At 41.8% G+C, this 12,965-nt stretch overlaps 3 protein-coding genes across 4 annotated transcripts; all 3 read right to left on the reverse strand.

Moving 5' to 3' along the window:
* Positions 1-355: 355 nt before the first annotated feature.
* On the reverse strand, positions 356-1,672 carry hoxa9b (homeobox A9b). Its single transcript, XM_056444415.1, has 2 exons — positions 1,017-1,672; positions 356-594 (listed from the first exon to the last, which is right to left on the reverse strand). Exons 1-2 carry the CDS (start codon positions 1,528-1,530, stop codon positions 356-358), a joined length of 753 nt encoding a protein of 250 aa, XP_056300390.1. The 5' UTR covers positions 1,531-1,672.
* Positions 1,673-3,527: 1,855 nt separating this feature from the next.
* On the reverse strand, positions 3,528-6,056 carry hoxa10b (homeobox A10b). Its single transcript, XM_056444379.1, has 2 exons — positions 5,106-6,056; positions 3,528-4,233 (listed from the first exon to the last, which is right to left on the reverse strand). Exons 1-2 carry the CDS (start codon positions 5,878-5,880, stop codon positions 3,959-3,961), a joined length of 1,050 nt encoding a protein of 349 aa, XP_056300354.1. The 5' UTR covers positions 5,881-6,056; the 3' UTR covers positions 3,528-3,958.
* Positions 6,057-7,436: 1,380 nt separating this feature from the next.
* Positions 7,437-12,426, reverse strand: hoxa11b (homeobox A11b). Of its 2 annotated transcripts, XM_056445216.1 has the most exons (3): positions 12,045-12,426; positions 10,974-11,710; positions 7,437-10,061 (listed from the first exon to the last, which is right to left on the reverse strand). In XM_056445216.1, exons 2-3 carry the CDS (start codon positions 11,569-11,571, stop codon positions 9,829-9,831), a joined length of 831 nt encoding a protein of 276 aa, XP_056301191.1. In that variant the 5' UTR covers positions 11,572-11,710; positions 12,045-12,426; the 3' UTR covers positions 7,437-9,828. The 2 variants fall into 2 exon arrangements, with proteins under 2 accessions (XP_056301191.1, XP_056301190.1); XM_056445215.1 differs by having other exon boundaries at positions 10,974-12,426.
* Between the last annotated feature and the right edge of the window lie 539 nt (positions 12,427-12,965).

Genomic DNA, 12,965 nt, shown 5'->3' on the forward strand with positions numbered 1-12,965 from the left:
CAATAAATGGATTCAAACACTAATGGTCAAAAAACATCAACATTGCAAAATAATAACTTAAACAGTACAAAATAGCTGAAAGACATTCAAGGGTCATGTCATGCAAATAGCGAATGGCCTATTGTTAACTATTTATGTGCAAATAACAACATCTATACTCAGACGAGACACTTTGTCCTCCCACAAACATAAACACTGCATGGGGGAAACATCAGCAATGTTTTTAACAACACAAACTTTACAACAACATGTGTAACAGGAATATTAAAGAGAACCCCCCCTCCTCCTCCTCCTCCTCCTCCTCTCTCTCTCTCTCGCCCCTCCGCCCCCCTCGCATCCCCCATCAGTCCAGAAGTTAACTGTGTCTCCGCTGGTCTTTGTTGTCTTTCTTCATCTTCATCCTGCGGTTCTGAAACCAGATCTTCACCTGTCTCTCGGTCAAACTCAGGACCCTCGCGACCTCGTATCTGCGATCCCGGGGCAGATACATGTTAAACAGAAACTCCTTTTCCAGTTCGAGGAGCTGATGCTTTGTATACGGACAACGCTTTTTTCTGGTGGGCTTCGCGTGCAGCCAGTTGGACGTTGGGTTGTCTGGAAACAGGAGGGTCAAAACCATGAGACAGGAGAGTCAATGCCCTCAGAATGGGACTCGGCACTGGTCATGTGGCTTTACAGTGTGGGGATTAGGACATGCTTCTACCAAGATTATTTATATAGGAATTATTTCTGGTGCATTTACACTACTATTCCTCACCTATCAACACGTCCTTCAAAATGTATGACATATACAGTGACGTGTGTTATCCTCCTATAGGATAATATGAATATATTTTTGCAGAAGATCATGTCACTGTGACACTTTGAGCATAAACACTACAAATGTTATCACGAAACCAAGTGTCTCACCGAACACATTCCCCCATATCTTCATCTAATTCTAATTCATCTAATTTGGATTGATCTAAATGAGTCCACAATGTGGCTGGAATAAAATGAAGAACATGGTTTCTTACTTGCATCTATCTCCGTCTTGTTCGTGTCTGCTGGCGGTTTCTCTTCAGTGGTTAATTCAGACGCTTCGCAGGGAATCTCCGCAAGGGAAGCTCCATTTTCAATGTCAGACAAAAGAGGTGTGTGCGTCTCCAAAGTTGTACATTCAGCAATCCCAATCAGAGGCTCGGGTTTTATCTCATAATGGATGGCTGTTGATGGTAATCCCGTCAAACACAGCGACGCAGAGACCGGATCCAATGCCCAGGATCGCGTAAACATGCCATCGCTGTCCCCGCTCGTGTAGTGGTGATGTATATAGGTCGGAGTGGCTGTGTTTGGAGGGTGGGCCGAGATGGGACTCCAAGATCCACCAAAAATAGAAGATTTGGCCTGCAAAGGGAAAGATTCCGGTCCGCCATATTCGGTGAGCATCGCCTGCTCCACCCCTGCAGCGGAGGAGTACCTCGGTGCCATATCTTCCTGCTCGGAGAGAAGAGGCGATTCAACGTAATAACTCGTTCCCAACGTCGACATTGCAAAACTGCAAAAGCAAAACAAAACCTGTATGTATAGCGTTATTATATTGCAATGTTTAGAAAAAACAGATTCATTGCATAAAATCTACTGCTTTTCTGCACAAGCTAGGGGCTCAATGCGTCCAGTAAGTTGGACCTTGCCCAAGACTGGATAGGGCGCCCCAAACACGTGACCGTGGGACAGAACAATAAATAATAAATCAGCCTGCTGCTCAACTAAATGGCCACCATTTTCCTCTCCATATTTTAATAGGAAATCCCGCGCCTTTATTGGGAAATATTTCGTTTTATAAGCAATAAACGTTATGACTTTTGTCAATATATCTTATGTCGGTGTAATCGAACTTGGAATACAACGGAGAGTTGACTTTAAAACCTCCATTTTTAAAATCACTCCCAAAAAAGTGTACTTGGTGAGATTATTTAGTCTAAAAAAAATGATATTATAAAATATAATATATATATATATGTGTATATATATTATAATTTATAATATTATTTTATATTTTTATAATATAAACATATATATATATGTGTGTGTATATATATGTTATTATATATAGGTTTATATATATATATATATATATATTTATATACATATAGATATATATGCTTGTTGTGAGTTGCTGTTATGAAACGTTTTCAAGACTTTTAGAAATTAAACCATTATTTACAATATTAAAACAGCTTCTAAGATGCGCTTCGCTGTCTGCAAGTTTGTGGGTCTAATTTGAAAGCAATCTAAAACGGAAAGTAGGGCGACGTTATTTGGGTGCTATATAACGTCCTTTTATCACAGGCAATTGGGTTGTTTTTCTTAAGGTTACAACCTGGCTGTCTAAGCTAAATATCACCAATAAAGCTCAGCCTTTGTGTCCTTTCTCTGGCGCAAGCAGACGCATCCGGCATTTCCTCCTGCAACGCTCCTGGCAGACTGCAATGATCATAACCGAGGCCTTGTCTGTCCTCTACTCCTCTCCTGGACATATACAAGCCTTAATCCTCTCATTCCTCAGCCTGGATCTTTACTTCCGGCTCTTTAGATCCCGCTTACTATACTTTGCAGGTGTGATCTTACAATTATAGAAATTATGAAAACGTTATATCTCTAATATTAAATGTAAATTATCCATATATATATATATATAAAGTTATATATAAATACTATTTATTTATATATATGCATAGTTATACATATATCAAATGTAGTTCCATAATAAAAACCCACAAGTCAAAAATCATATTAAGAGCACATTTTACGCACAACAATAAAACACTTTATTGCACTTTTTAGAATAATACGCTGTACGTGTTTAAAGCATGTGTGGAATAAATTATTAATAAAATCGACGAGTAGTAGTGGTTCAATTTTCCTGATGCGACGAGATTAACTGAGGTAATCAAGGCAGTTTCGTGTTGTGGGAGAAATATAATAGCCCAACAACATGAGACTACCTAAACCACTCACCAGCCCGCTCTCCTCTTTAGGAATATTTGTGTTTTGAGTGTGTTCAGGGTGTGGAAAGGATGCCACTTCTCGTATAACCTGAACATATTTTAGGAATCTGTAAAAGGACAAAAAAACATTCTCATGCAGATCGTATTCATAACTTGATGAGTTCGGAAATTCTCAGTTCTCGACGGGTTTAGGTATAGTCCACATGCGCTGCTACCATCACTTTGAGATTATACAATTTATCATTTAAGAAATATATATACATAACATTAATTCGTGTTTGACCTTTTTTGAATCAAGGACCTACCACATAATTTTGAAATATTTGTAATAATTAAAGAAAAACATTGTTTCTCCACTTGTTGTGAGTTTTACGTTTAAGTGTGATGTCAAGGACAAAAAAGCAACGAAGTGTGGAGAGCCTCCAGACATCTGTTACAATAACAACATCACCACTACTGTAATAATAAGTTCACAGAGCGGACCCATGACACAAGGCATTAACGCAGCTCCGGCTGTACTGAATAAAATAAGAAGTCTGCAGTTGCAGGGATGGTTTTATTATTTTGACCAGAAAAAAATGTGCAAATATTCTTCAGACCTCCTGTTCTCCTTAGCTGTCACATACAGATCTACATGTAACTGTAAAACAAGTATCCCCAAGGGTTAGTCCTGCATGCAAAATCCACTCATGGTGACTATACAATATATACAAGCCTGAAGCTCTGAACCATTGTGGTCACATTATGAACATCTTCAACACAATGGATCAACGTTACAAATGCAGCTATTTATAAATACATATTCACGGCCAAATTAAACGGACGTGAAAATATGAAAGAACAACAATCAATAAGTTAGCAGTAGGGTCCTATTTTTCCATGGACGTTCTCACAGTTGGGAGGGGGCAGGGGGGGGGCACAGGCGCCCTTGTCGTGGATGGTGGAGGGCGCCAAAGACGCAGACAGTGTCATGAGAAACTGAAGTTGTTGGAGAGCTCTCGGATCCTATTCTCTCGGCTCATTTTTTTCAGTTTCATCCTCCTGTTTTGGAACCAGATTTTGACTTGCCTGTCAGTGAGGTTCACACCGCGGCTGATCTCCAGACGACGCTCTCTTGTCAAGTACATGTTGAAGAGAAACTCCTTCTCCAGCTCCAGAGTCTGGTGCTTGGTATAGGGGCAACGCTTTTTTCGGCCACTCTTAGCTGTGAGCCAGTTGGCCGTACTTTGCATTTTTCCATCTCCTATAATGAAAATGTAATAATTCATTAGGCAACAAGTGTGACAAAAAATAAAAAATAAACACACACGCACACACAGTCACACACACACACACACACACACACACACACACACACACACACACACACACACACACACACACAAAGCCTAATATGTATTAGAAAAAAATTGACTAGTATTACAAATTTCAAAATTAAGAAGACCTGACATCAAATTAATATAACTACTGAAAATACGATTTTATATGCTAATTATTCAGCTTGAAGTTACACCTAATACACAATCAATGTATTCTTAAGTTTAACAACTATTTTTCATACAGATAAAATTCAGATTTTACTAGAAATGATTTGCAGCATGTATCCAACTGCACTATTATCAAGACATAAAACATACAGTCTCGTGAAATAATAGCAAGGTATGTGCCTTTGAAGGAAGGACAATTGATATCAGAATCCTGCAAAGGACAAGTGCACGAAGACTGTCCTATAAATTAAAAAATGTATGAAACCCTAAACACAGGAATAATTAAAGTGCGTTTTGATCATCAAAACTAATACATATAAATCCACGTTGACAGTGTGAATGGCAGTGTAATAAAGCACAGCTATATTAACGTATTTGTTATCTAAAAAGCTATTGAAGCACAATAGCCCCGCTCCTCGGCTCTGATTGGTTAAGTCACGTTCAAATTCGCCCCATGCCGGATAAACTGGCAGATAGCCGTTAAACGTGCACCTGTGAGTGGCTGCCTAATAACTCGAATGGACTAACAGCACGTATACTCTCGCGGTCATTCGTGAAATCATTGGTTGAAATTGAAAAATGGAAGCCCAATAATTATATGTTCCCACAATGTCTGTTAAATCCTCACCTTTGACTGGTTTCTCTGGACAGCCCACGCTGCAGCTCTCAGCGGGCTCAGGGGAGGATGAGGTCTCGGAGGAGAGGCGGTTGTCCGCCTCCCTGGCCGGGGCGCAGGGCGCCGGGACAGGCGCCTCCTCGTGGCTCTCCCTGCGCTCCGGCTCCGCAGCAGCAGTCTGGGGCTGGGAGGGCTGGCTGTCGAGACGGGCAGGTCGTTGCAGAGTAAAGTGATTCACGTTTGGCTGGACATCATGGTACAGCCTGGAGGACGCGTATGTCTGAGACAGGCGGAAGTAGCCGGGGACTGGCAAAGTGCTGCCGGTAACCGGGCACGATGCAGTCGAGTAGGAAACGTCATCCACCGTTGCTCCTTTAGGACATTTGTCAGACTCATAAAGGCAATACGCGCTTTCCTCTTTGATATTCGGTGAGAATGAACACTGAGCCAAATGCTGGCCGCCGGGCTGATCCACCCGGCAGGATCTCGACGTTTCCAGCCACGTTTCCATCCCTTGAACATACGGAGCAGAAGACGGGATCACGCTCTGGGTGCTTGGCTCGTTGCGCTTACCGATCCCCGGGAAACAAGAGCCACCGGAGAGTCCATAGGTATATTCCGACGCCGGTGGCAAGTACACCCCGTTACTTTGGTAATACGCACCGCTGTCGGTTCTCACGTTGATTAGAGAGTCCACGAAAAACGAGTTTCCAGCTTGGTTGTTGGGGCATGTCATCTTTGTGGTATAATTTGACGGAGGATGAAGATAGCCCTTTCTGGCTGACATTTCTTGTGCAAAACATTGCTGAATAATTACTGATACTCACGCTTCTCACTGTAGCCTGCAGCCAATTAAAACGCGAAGGCGACTTCAGACTCCTCCCAGTCCGACCAGGCTGCTCCACAGTGTCGTATATTTAGTTTTAGGCTAAGGGAACAGCAAACTGTGGAGGAAGTGGTGCATCAGAGGGCTCTATGGGTACACTCTTTAAATCTCTTTTGAATCTCACATTTGAGCCTTGTTCCCCACCTTTAAGCCCAGAGCTGCTGTGTCAACTTAACAACAACCCTTATATGACAACTCGGCTGTTGAAAGCTGTCTCTAACAATTATGTCCAATGCATGGCCAGTTTTACAGCACTGTAAAAATGAAGGGTTTTAGGTGCCTCTCAGAAGCACAGGGTGCATCAAAGGTCCAAAAGGTCCCGTGTGACTCTTTGGTCGGGGGACTCTTAACCCTTCAGGTGCTGCTCGGATGAATATTACAGTTTTTTTTAAATTCCTCATGGACTGTCCAAAAGTATTGCAGACAGTGTTTCATCTCGACACCTTGCCTGTCGAACCAGTGCAAAGTCATTTCCTTTAGTGCCCTCGAGCTTCTTTGACTGTGGTGTGAAAGTTGTGGGTGCAAATGCCTGATTGCGTCCAGACACCTTTTACTGCAAAGAGTCTCTTGAGCATTTATAAAAGGTTTCACGGCTAAACGATCACTTGATATGAGCAGCACTGAAAGAAATGCGGTTTGTTCCAGAGATGACATTAGAGGTCGTTTATCTTGCTGTAGCTCATCTCGAGCCATGGAAAGAGTAGTTTCTCCATGTACACACTTATCAGGCCTTCACAAAATCTCCATATTTATGTTTATTTCAAATCAACTCTTAATGCTGATTAAACCAATACAATGCCCAACACGCCCTTTAAATGTATATTTTAATTCGTTCAGTTTTTTAATGCATTAAAGATTGTTATCGTTTATCTCAATAGTTTTTGCTCTTTTTATAAAATATTTAAGGCTAGAGTTTGAGGTAATGAGGAAAAATAAAAACAACCAATAAAAAACACCAGAAAGCGAAACAAAAGAATCAGATTGCAACACAAGACAGTAATTTGCTATCATTTGAAATGTGTCTCATGTAATGTGCATTTAGTTTTAAATTTGAAATAAACAGAACCAATTATAAAACATGGATCATTTTGTAATAGGGTGTGAAGTTGCCGTGCAAGTGAACAACACACATTAATTAAATTAAAATTCAGTAATCACCTTCCTGGTAATAACCGTAAGATTATGAGTTTACAACACAGGTCTTTATATCAGCTAAAGATGTCTCGTCTCCAGCAGAGTGGAATAGAAATACAACCCCACTACCTTCATTTCATAAGTCTGGAGCCAAACAGTCGAGAATTCAGAGCACAGTTTATGTAAGATATTTTTTTATAACCTGCAGCTTGTCTGCTGCAATGAATGATAATAATCATTAACACTTCTGAATTATTTCCAGGGATGTTTCAGTGTTTCAGTGTGCGCTGTGGGTGAGCTGCTTTTATATTATTACACGCATAAAACTTTGTTTTCTTTTATTTATTAAATTAAAAGTTACAACAAATTTTAGACAATTCATGAAAATATCACACTGTCTGTTTTGTATCAAAATGTCTCCCTGTTGGTTTTTGTACGTGCACGCACAGTGACACGCGCACATAGTGACTTTTCGAAAGATTTAAGAATGGTTTGAGAAAACGTTGCACACACACATGCCCGCGCACACACGCACACACATAAACACACTTTTTAACAAATCGGATCTTCATAGTGAACAAAGGGTCTGTGAAAAATACTGTCACGTTTAAATACCGACCAAACATCACAAATCCAATGTAGTTTTATCAAATGAAGAATATGTACGTTTTAAACTGTGGATTGTAAAAGTTAGTGAGTCTCAACATGGACACACGCCCAGTGCTCGGAGTTTTTTCAGTGCGCGTGAGGCACTCGAGGCTTATAACATCTGGAACACTGAAACCGGAGAATCAGCATTACATTTTATGCTAAAAGAGACAAACGTGCACAATGTTCTTGCTTTCATGATCTCATCACATATTTGCCTAAAATGATAAAACAGCGTCTACAGTTTTTAGATATGGGACAAAATAGAACAATAAAGCCACTTCCTTCCATCACATTAGTGAACCCTGCATGTGTAACAATAAAAACGCATGTGATCACATTTCTGTGCCTACCTTAACAATGAAATCCTGCAGCGGTGATATATGTTAAAGCCGCTGACTGGCGAGTCAAACTTCTTCTATATCTCAATTCACGGCAATGACATTGATCTGAGGAGCGCCACCCAGTGGACGAAGACGGCACGGCCCACAATTCAACACAACACAAACGCAGAATAATCCTACCACAGAACGATGCTGAAAGAAATGATGCCGGAAAGGTCCGTGAACACAAGCTTTGAATGTTCCCGGCCGTTGTTTTCAGCCCCTTAGTCACAGTTAATAACCTTGGTCTCAGACGCTTTATTGCACGACACTCCAAATGCTCCAGACGAATCCGCGTTTTATGGCCAAGTTACTGGAGCAACTGGGAGGATGTGCAGCAATCAAAGCGGAATTCCTGAGAGCCTCACAGGATGCACAGTACAAGGAAGGTATCAGGACCCTTATTAGCTTATGGTAGGCCATTCAAGTTGTTTTCAGGGGCCTGGAGGACACAAAGCCATGCACCTAAAGCATTTTTACCCATCTCTTTATGTGCGCGGGCTTTATTTGACCTTCCCTTGCAGGTTAACATAAATCGTCATGGTCTAAATTCATAGGATCAAACACATGTATATTTGGATTAAAGTGCTCCAGATGATAAATGAATGCCTGTAGCTTGTCGTGATTTGCCCCAGTGTCACTTCCTTATGGGTTAGCTCCAGTGGAGGAAATGAAAACAGTCTTTCAGTATAAGTATACTTTGATGAGACTATAATCACACAAATAAATGTATATTCTTTGGAATAATGCAGCCTGTCTTTGCATTCAAACAAGTGTCAAGATTGTGTGTGAGTAAACCAACAGGCATGCTGCAGGTCAGAAGGCAGCCTTTCCTTATCGCCCCACAAATGAATGAAGCCTTTGTAATGGATATCAAACAATAACTGCAGCGGATCCCGTTTCCAGCCATGAGGGAATAAAAAAACCAGACCTACATATCATGTATCTGATACGGTGCACGTGCTGGCACATAAAATAAAATATGAGATGATGTTTCATTTGTTGTTTTTTGTTCTTTTATCAGCGGTTAGCCTTTTGGATGAAGTTCGTGAATAATCCAACCTTAAGGCCGAGAGCTCAACTAAGCGCCTGCAGGGAGGGGTTAAGCGCAAATGTTAAAATATCATGTCCATCACTTGAAATACATGAAATGGATGTATTGGCATCAGATTATAATGTAACTCACTCTCTAACTATAACATTGACCGGACATGCAGGACTTCCGCCAAAAACACACGAAATAGGTTTATCGTCACCGGAGTTGTATTTGTACAATGAAGTTAAAAAATATTACAAGAAAGAAAGAAAAAACACGAACAGTAGTTTGGTGTCCAGATATCTGGTCATAACAATACGTGCGTAAATATGGGGGAAACAATTTAGATTCTATAGAATTCAAGAAAATGTTTTTTTCTAATTTCCAGTAAAGTAATCTCCGTGTATTATTAAATAATACAAACGGAATTCCGAGACATCTGCAGATAATAAGAATAATAATAATAATAATAATGCTAATAATAATAATGATAATAATAATAACAATAATGTCAACGGCGTTTAATGACAAAATAGTGTATAAATAGTACATCATATGAAGTCATTACAAAATTCTCCATCCTGTAAAATATATAGAAGTGCAGTCTTGGTGAATGGCTGCATGTCAGTGACAGTCTTTGTTCAGTGTTTATAGCAGGGGCGTCGTGATGTAGTACTGTAAACGGTCTCTGTTCAGTTTCTTCTCCTTCATCCTCCTGTTCTGAAACCAGATTTTGACTTGGCGATCTGTCAGATTGAGCATCCGGGAGAGCTGCATGCGCTTCTCTTTGTTGATGTAAACGCTGAAAAAGAATTCCCTCTCGAGTTCTCTGATCTGATACTTTGAATATGGACATCTCTTTTTGCGCGTCCTCTGGCCATCTGAGAGACAAATGAATAAAACACACAAAGGTCACCACGTGAGATGCAGACACATTACAACAACATGAAAACATAGGTCCATGTGCTGCTCTGGAGCAGCGGTGGTGGTCGACAAGAGCTTTGGAGTTCAAGTGTTTCCCTCCTCCCAGGCATATGTTCGAGATTTGTAAACAAAGGGACATGTCGGACATAAAGGGACTGCATGTCGGAAGTTGTGAAAACTGAAATGTGTAAAAGCACACCGGCTGGCTTTTAAGGGTGAGCGCGTGGGCCTAAAGCAAACAGTCATATCATGTATCTGTGCTGCTTGTATCGTCCGCTTTTGATTTCACTATAAGAGCTTTTGTTGTTTTAGTGTTAGTGAGGCACATTCCATGAAAAGCAGTTGCAGAATGAAATCCTCACAAATCCTTTGAATTTGTAAATATTTATCTTTGAATAAGGAGCGGGGGGTTAAGTCTTAATCTGCGCCACAGTCGCATTTAAATGCCCCAGGAGCCACTTTAGTCGACCCAGAATAAACCCAAAATATATACGTTGACAAATAACGTTAACCAAATAATTATAATCACCCACAGAAATATTTGAGGTGTAAGATACCTAAAAAAAAATCTTATTTTAAGAGTATTTTATAAATATGATTTGCCATATAAACAAATTGTATACAGGCCAAATATGTAAGCACATTTGTGCAGAAAAAAGTGGAGATATTGTTTGAAATTTTGGAAGACAAAAGTCTTCACGGCCAATTTCAATCCCAAGCACGTGATCTTGTCTTTTATAACATAGTTTTGTAAGAGGGTACATCTGCAGGCCCTCCATAAACGCTACGTGCTTATAAAACAGCATATAAAAAGCTTTAAGAGCAACGCGTTAGATTTTCCTCCCTCTCGTATTCACAGGGCTACTCACTGCTGCTTTTGCTCTGTTTCTCCTCGCTGTGGCTGGAGGACGACTTGGGGCTGCAGCTCTCCGCCATGTCCGAGCCCGGATGAGCCGGAGCGGGACTTGTTTTGGCGGCGTGTCTGTCCGAGTCTGCCGCGTGCGCGGTCTGCGTTGCGCGGCTCTCCGCGCTCCCGTAGGCGGTGTCGAAGAACTGGTCGAAGGCCTGTGGCAGGACCCCGTTCCTGCCAACGCTGCCATAGAAGCCGGGAGTCGGGTTGGCGCAGCGACTCCCGCCGGAGCTGCCTTTTACCAGGATCTCTGCCCCCCGTGCGCTCGGGCTCGTCCAGCCGTCCCTGTGCACGATGTCCTCCGGGTAGCAGTGTGACAGGCTCCCCCTGCTGTGGTGCCATTTACTGGACGTATCAATCCCATAGTCTCTGAAAGCCACTTCTCTCACGGACGGGACCTGTGGCAGGGCTGAGGACGGGTATGGGTATGTCATGGGGCAAGAGGACTGGTTCTGGGTTAAATAATGTGGGAGACCTGGGAAGTCTGCTCCGGAGACGTAGTAAGTGCAGCTCGGTAAATACATATTCGAGCCAGAAATCCGCTCATCAAAATCCATATTCTGCCGTTGGAAACCTCCTATAATCGTCCTCGCATAGTTCCTCCGCTGCGCTGCGCTCCCGTCACTTTGAGGCAGACTGGTGGAGCAGAAGTCCTCAGACGTGCAAGCTGACGTGGGGATCCATCTCTATCCATTCCTGAGGGCCAAAAGCCATGTGACCACTGGCACAAAATGACAGATAGCCTACGCCTCAATGTGTAGTTAGTTAGCTATATGAGTCAATGAGTTTATAAAATAGACCGTTGGCTAGAGGAAAATACGGAGAGAGAATTTGGCTCAATGTTGCGCAATTTGGGCTGTTTTGAAAATGAATTGAAAATTGTGTTCTTGTACAGAGTAGAGCGTGACTTATGTTCGTCTGTGGAATGTTATCCTTAAATTACCACATTAAGGTAGAACAAAACAAAGATTTACATCCAATTTTACGCCACTTGTATACCTTTAGATTCGTTTTTAGATCTATCCCTCACCTTAACCCTCACCTTAACCTCTGAAGGGGACTTTTTTAGACCAAGCAAGGCATGTGCGATGTAGACTTTACTATATGCACGTGAGGCTAAATCCCAGAGACAAAAATAACATCTAATAGGCACACATTTAGTTTGATATATGACGGGTCCTATTTTAAGAAAAGCAGGGCCTGAAACGCATATGCGTGAATTGTACAGGACCGAATTAAATCAATGAATTCTATATTTATATTATTTCATAAACGAGCAAAGGGCTGGTTAGAATTCGTCGCCTCCCTGCGAGAATTTAATATCGCCCCTCTTGCTATATATAGAGTCCTCTAGTCCTCAAGTGGCTGCAATGCGAGTCATGCTGCACTTTAGTCAGGCATCGGTCCAGTTTGGCCCCGAGGACGAACAGACAAAGGCCTGGAGGACCGCCTTGCTGTGTCTTTATAGGGTTGCAGTTTGGACCTGCATTTTCAGTGTAATTAAAGCAAGCCAGCCCGAATCTGACGCTGACTTCACTACGCCCACATTTATAGTGCATGCGCATTGTGTCTGTTTGAAGGCGCAGACGTGGATACGAGGCCCAGAAGCAGCCTGAATGAAGTTAATAGCGGGCTAATCGTGTGACATATACGCATGCGCTTCAGGTCTCATGTAAACATACCACGTTGTTGTTGGCTACGAATAATAAATGGGGCTCCAGTCTTTGCATCGCCCAACATAAAGCTTTGGACACGGGCTATTTCACACACTCCAATCCATTTTCATTTGTCATCACGGAGTAAGTGGGCACATGTGTCACATGTGTCACTATTCCTGTTATGCTGCCAATTTGTGAATTTAGTCCAAATTCCCTTTTCTTACATCAAACCCTGTGAATGTGTCATGTGCAGGGAAGCATTCGGAAACCGTGTAACCCAGGTGGTTAGCTAC

Source organism: Pseudoliparis swirei, chromosome 22 (genome assembly GCF_029220125.1).
Source record: "Pseudoliparis swirei isolate HS2019 ecotype Mariana Trench chromosome 22, NWPU_hadal_v1, whole genome shotgun sequence".
Lineage (NCBI taxonomy): Eukaryota > Metazoa > Chordata > Actinopteri > Perciformes > Liparidae > Pseudoliparis > Pseudoliparis swirei.

What these genes read in the sequence shown, in the direction of transcription:
- hoxa9b (XM_056444415.1), bottom strand. Translation starts at nt 1,530, where the DNA reads ATGTCGACGTTGGGAACGAGTTATTACGTTGAATCGCCTCTTCTCTCC. An exon ending in CAAGACGGAGATAGATGCAA is followed by an intron (nt 595 to 1,016) that starts GTAAGAAACCAT and finishes TCCTGTTTCCAG; the next exon opens with ACAACCCAACGTCCAACTGG.
- hoxa10b (XM_056444379.1), bottom strand. Translation starts at nt 5,880, where the DNA reads ATGTCAGCCAGAAAGGGCTATCTTCATCCTCCGTCAAATTATACCACA. An exon ending in TCCAGAGAAACCAGTCAAAG is followed by an intron (nt 4,234 to 5,105) that starts GTGAGGATTTAA and finishes TTTTCATTATAG; the next exon opens with GAGATGGAAAAATGCAAAGT.
- hoxa11b (XM_056445216.1), bottom strand. Translation starts at nt 11,571, where the DNA reads ATGGATTTTGATGAGCGGATTTCTGGCTCGAATATGTATTTACCGAGC. An exon ending in GAAACAGAGCAAAAGCAGCA is followed by an intron (nt 10,062 to 10,973) that starts GTGAGTAGCCCT and finishes TTTGTCTCTCAG; the next exon opens with ATGGCCAGAGGACGCGCAAA.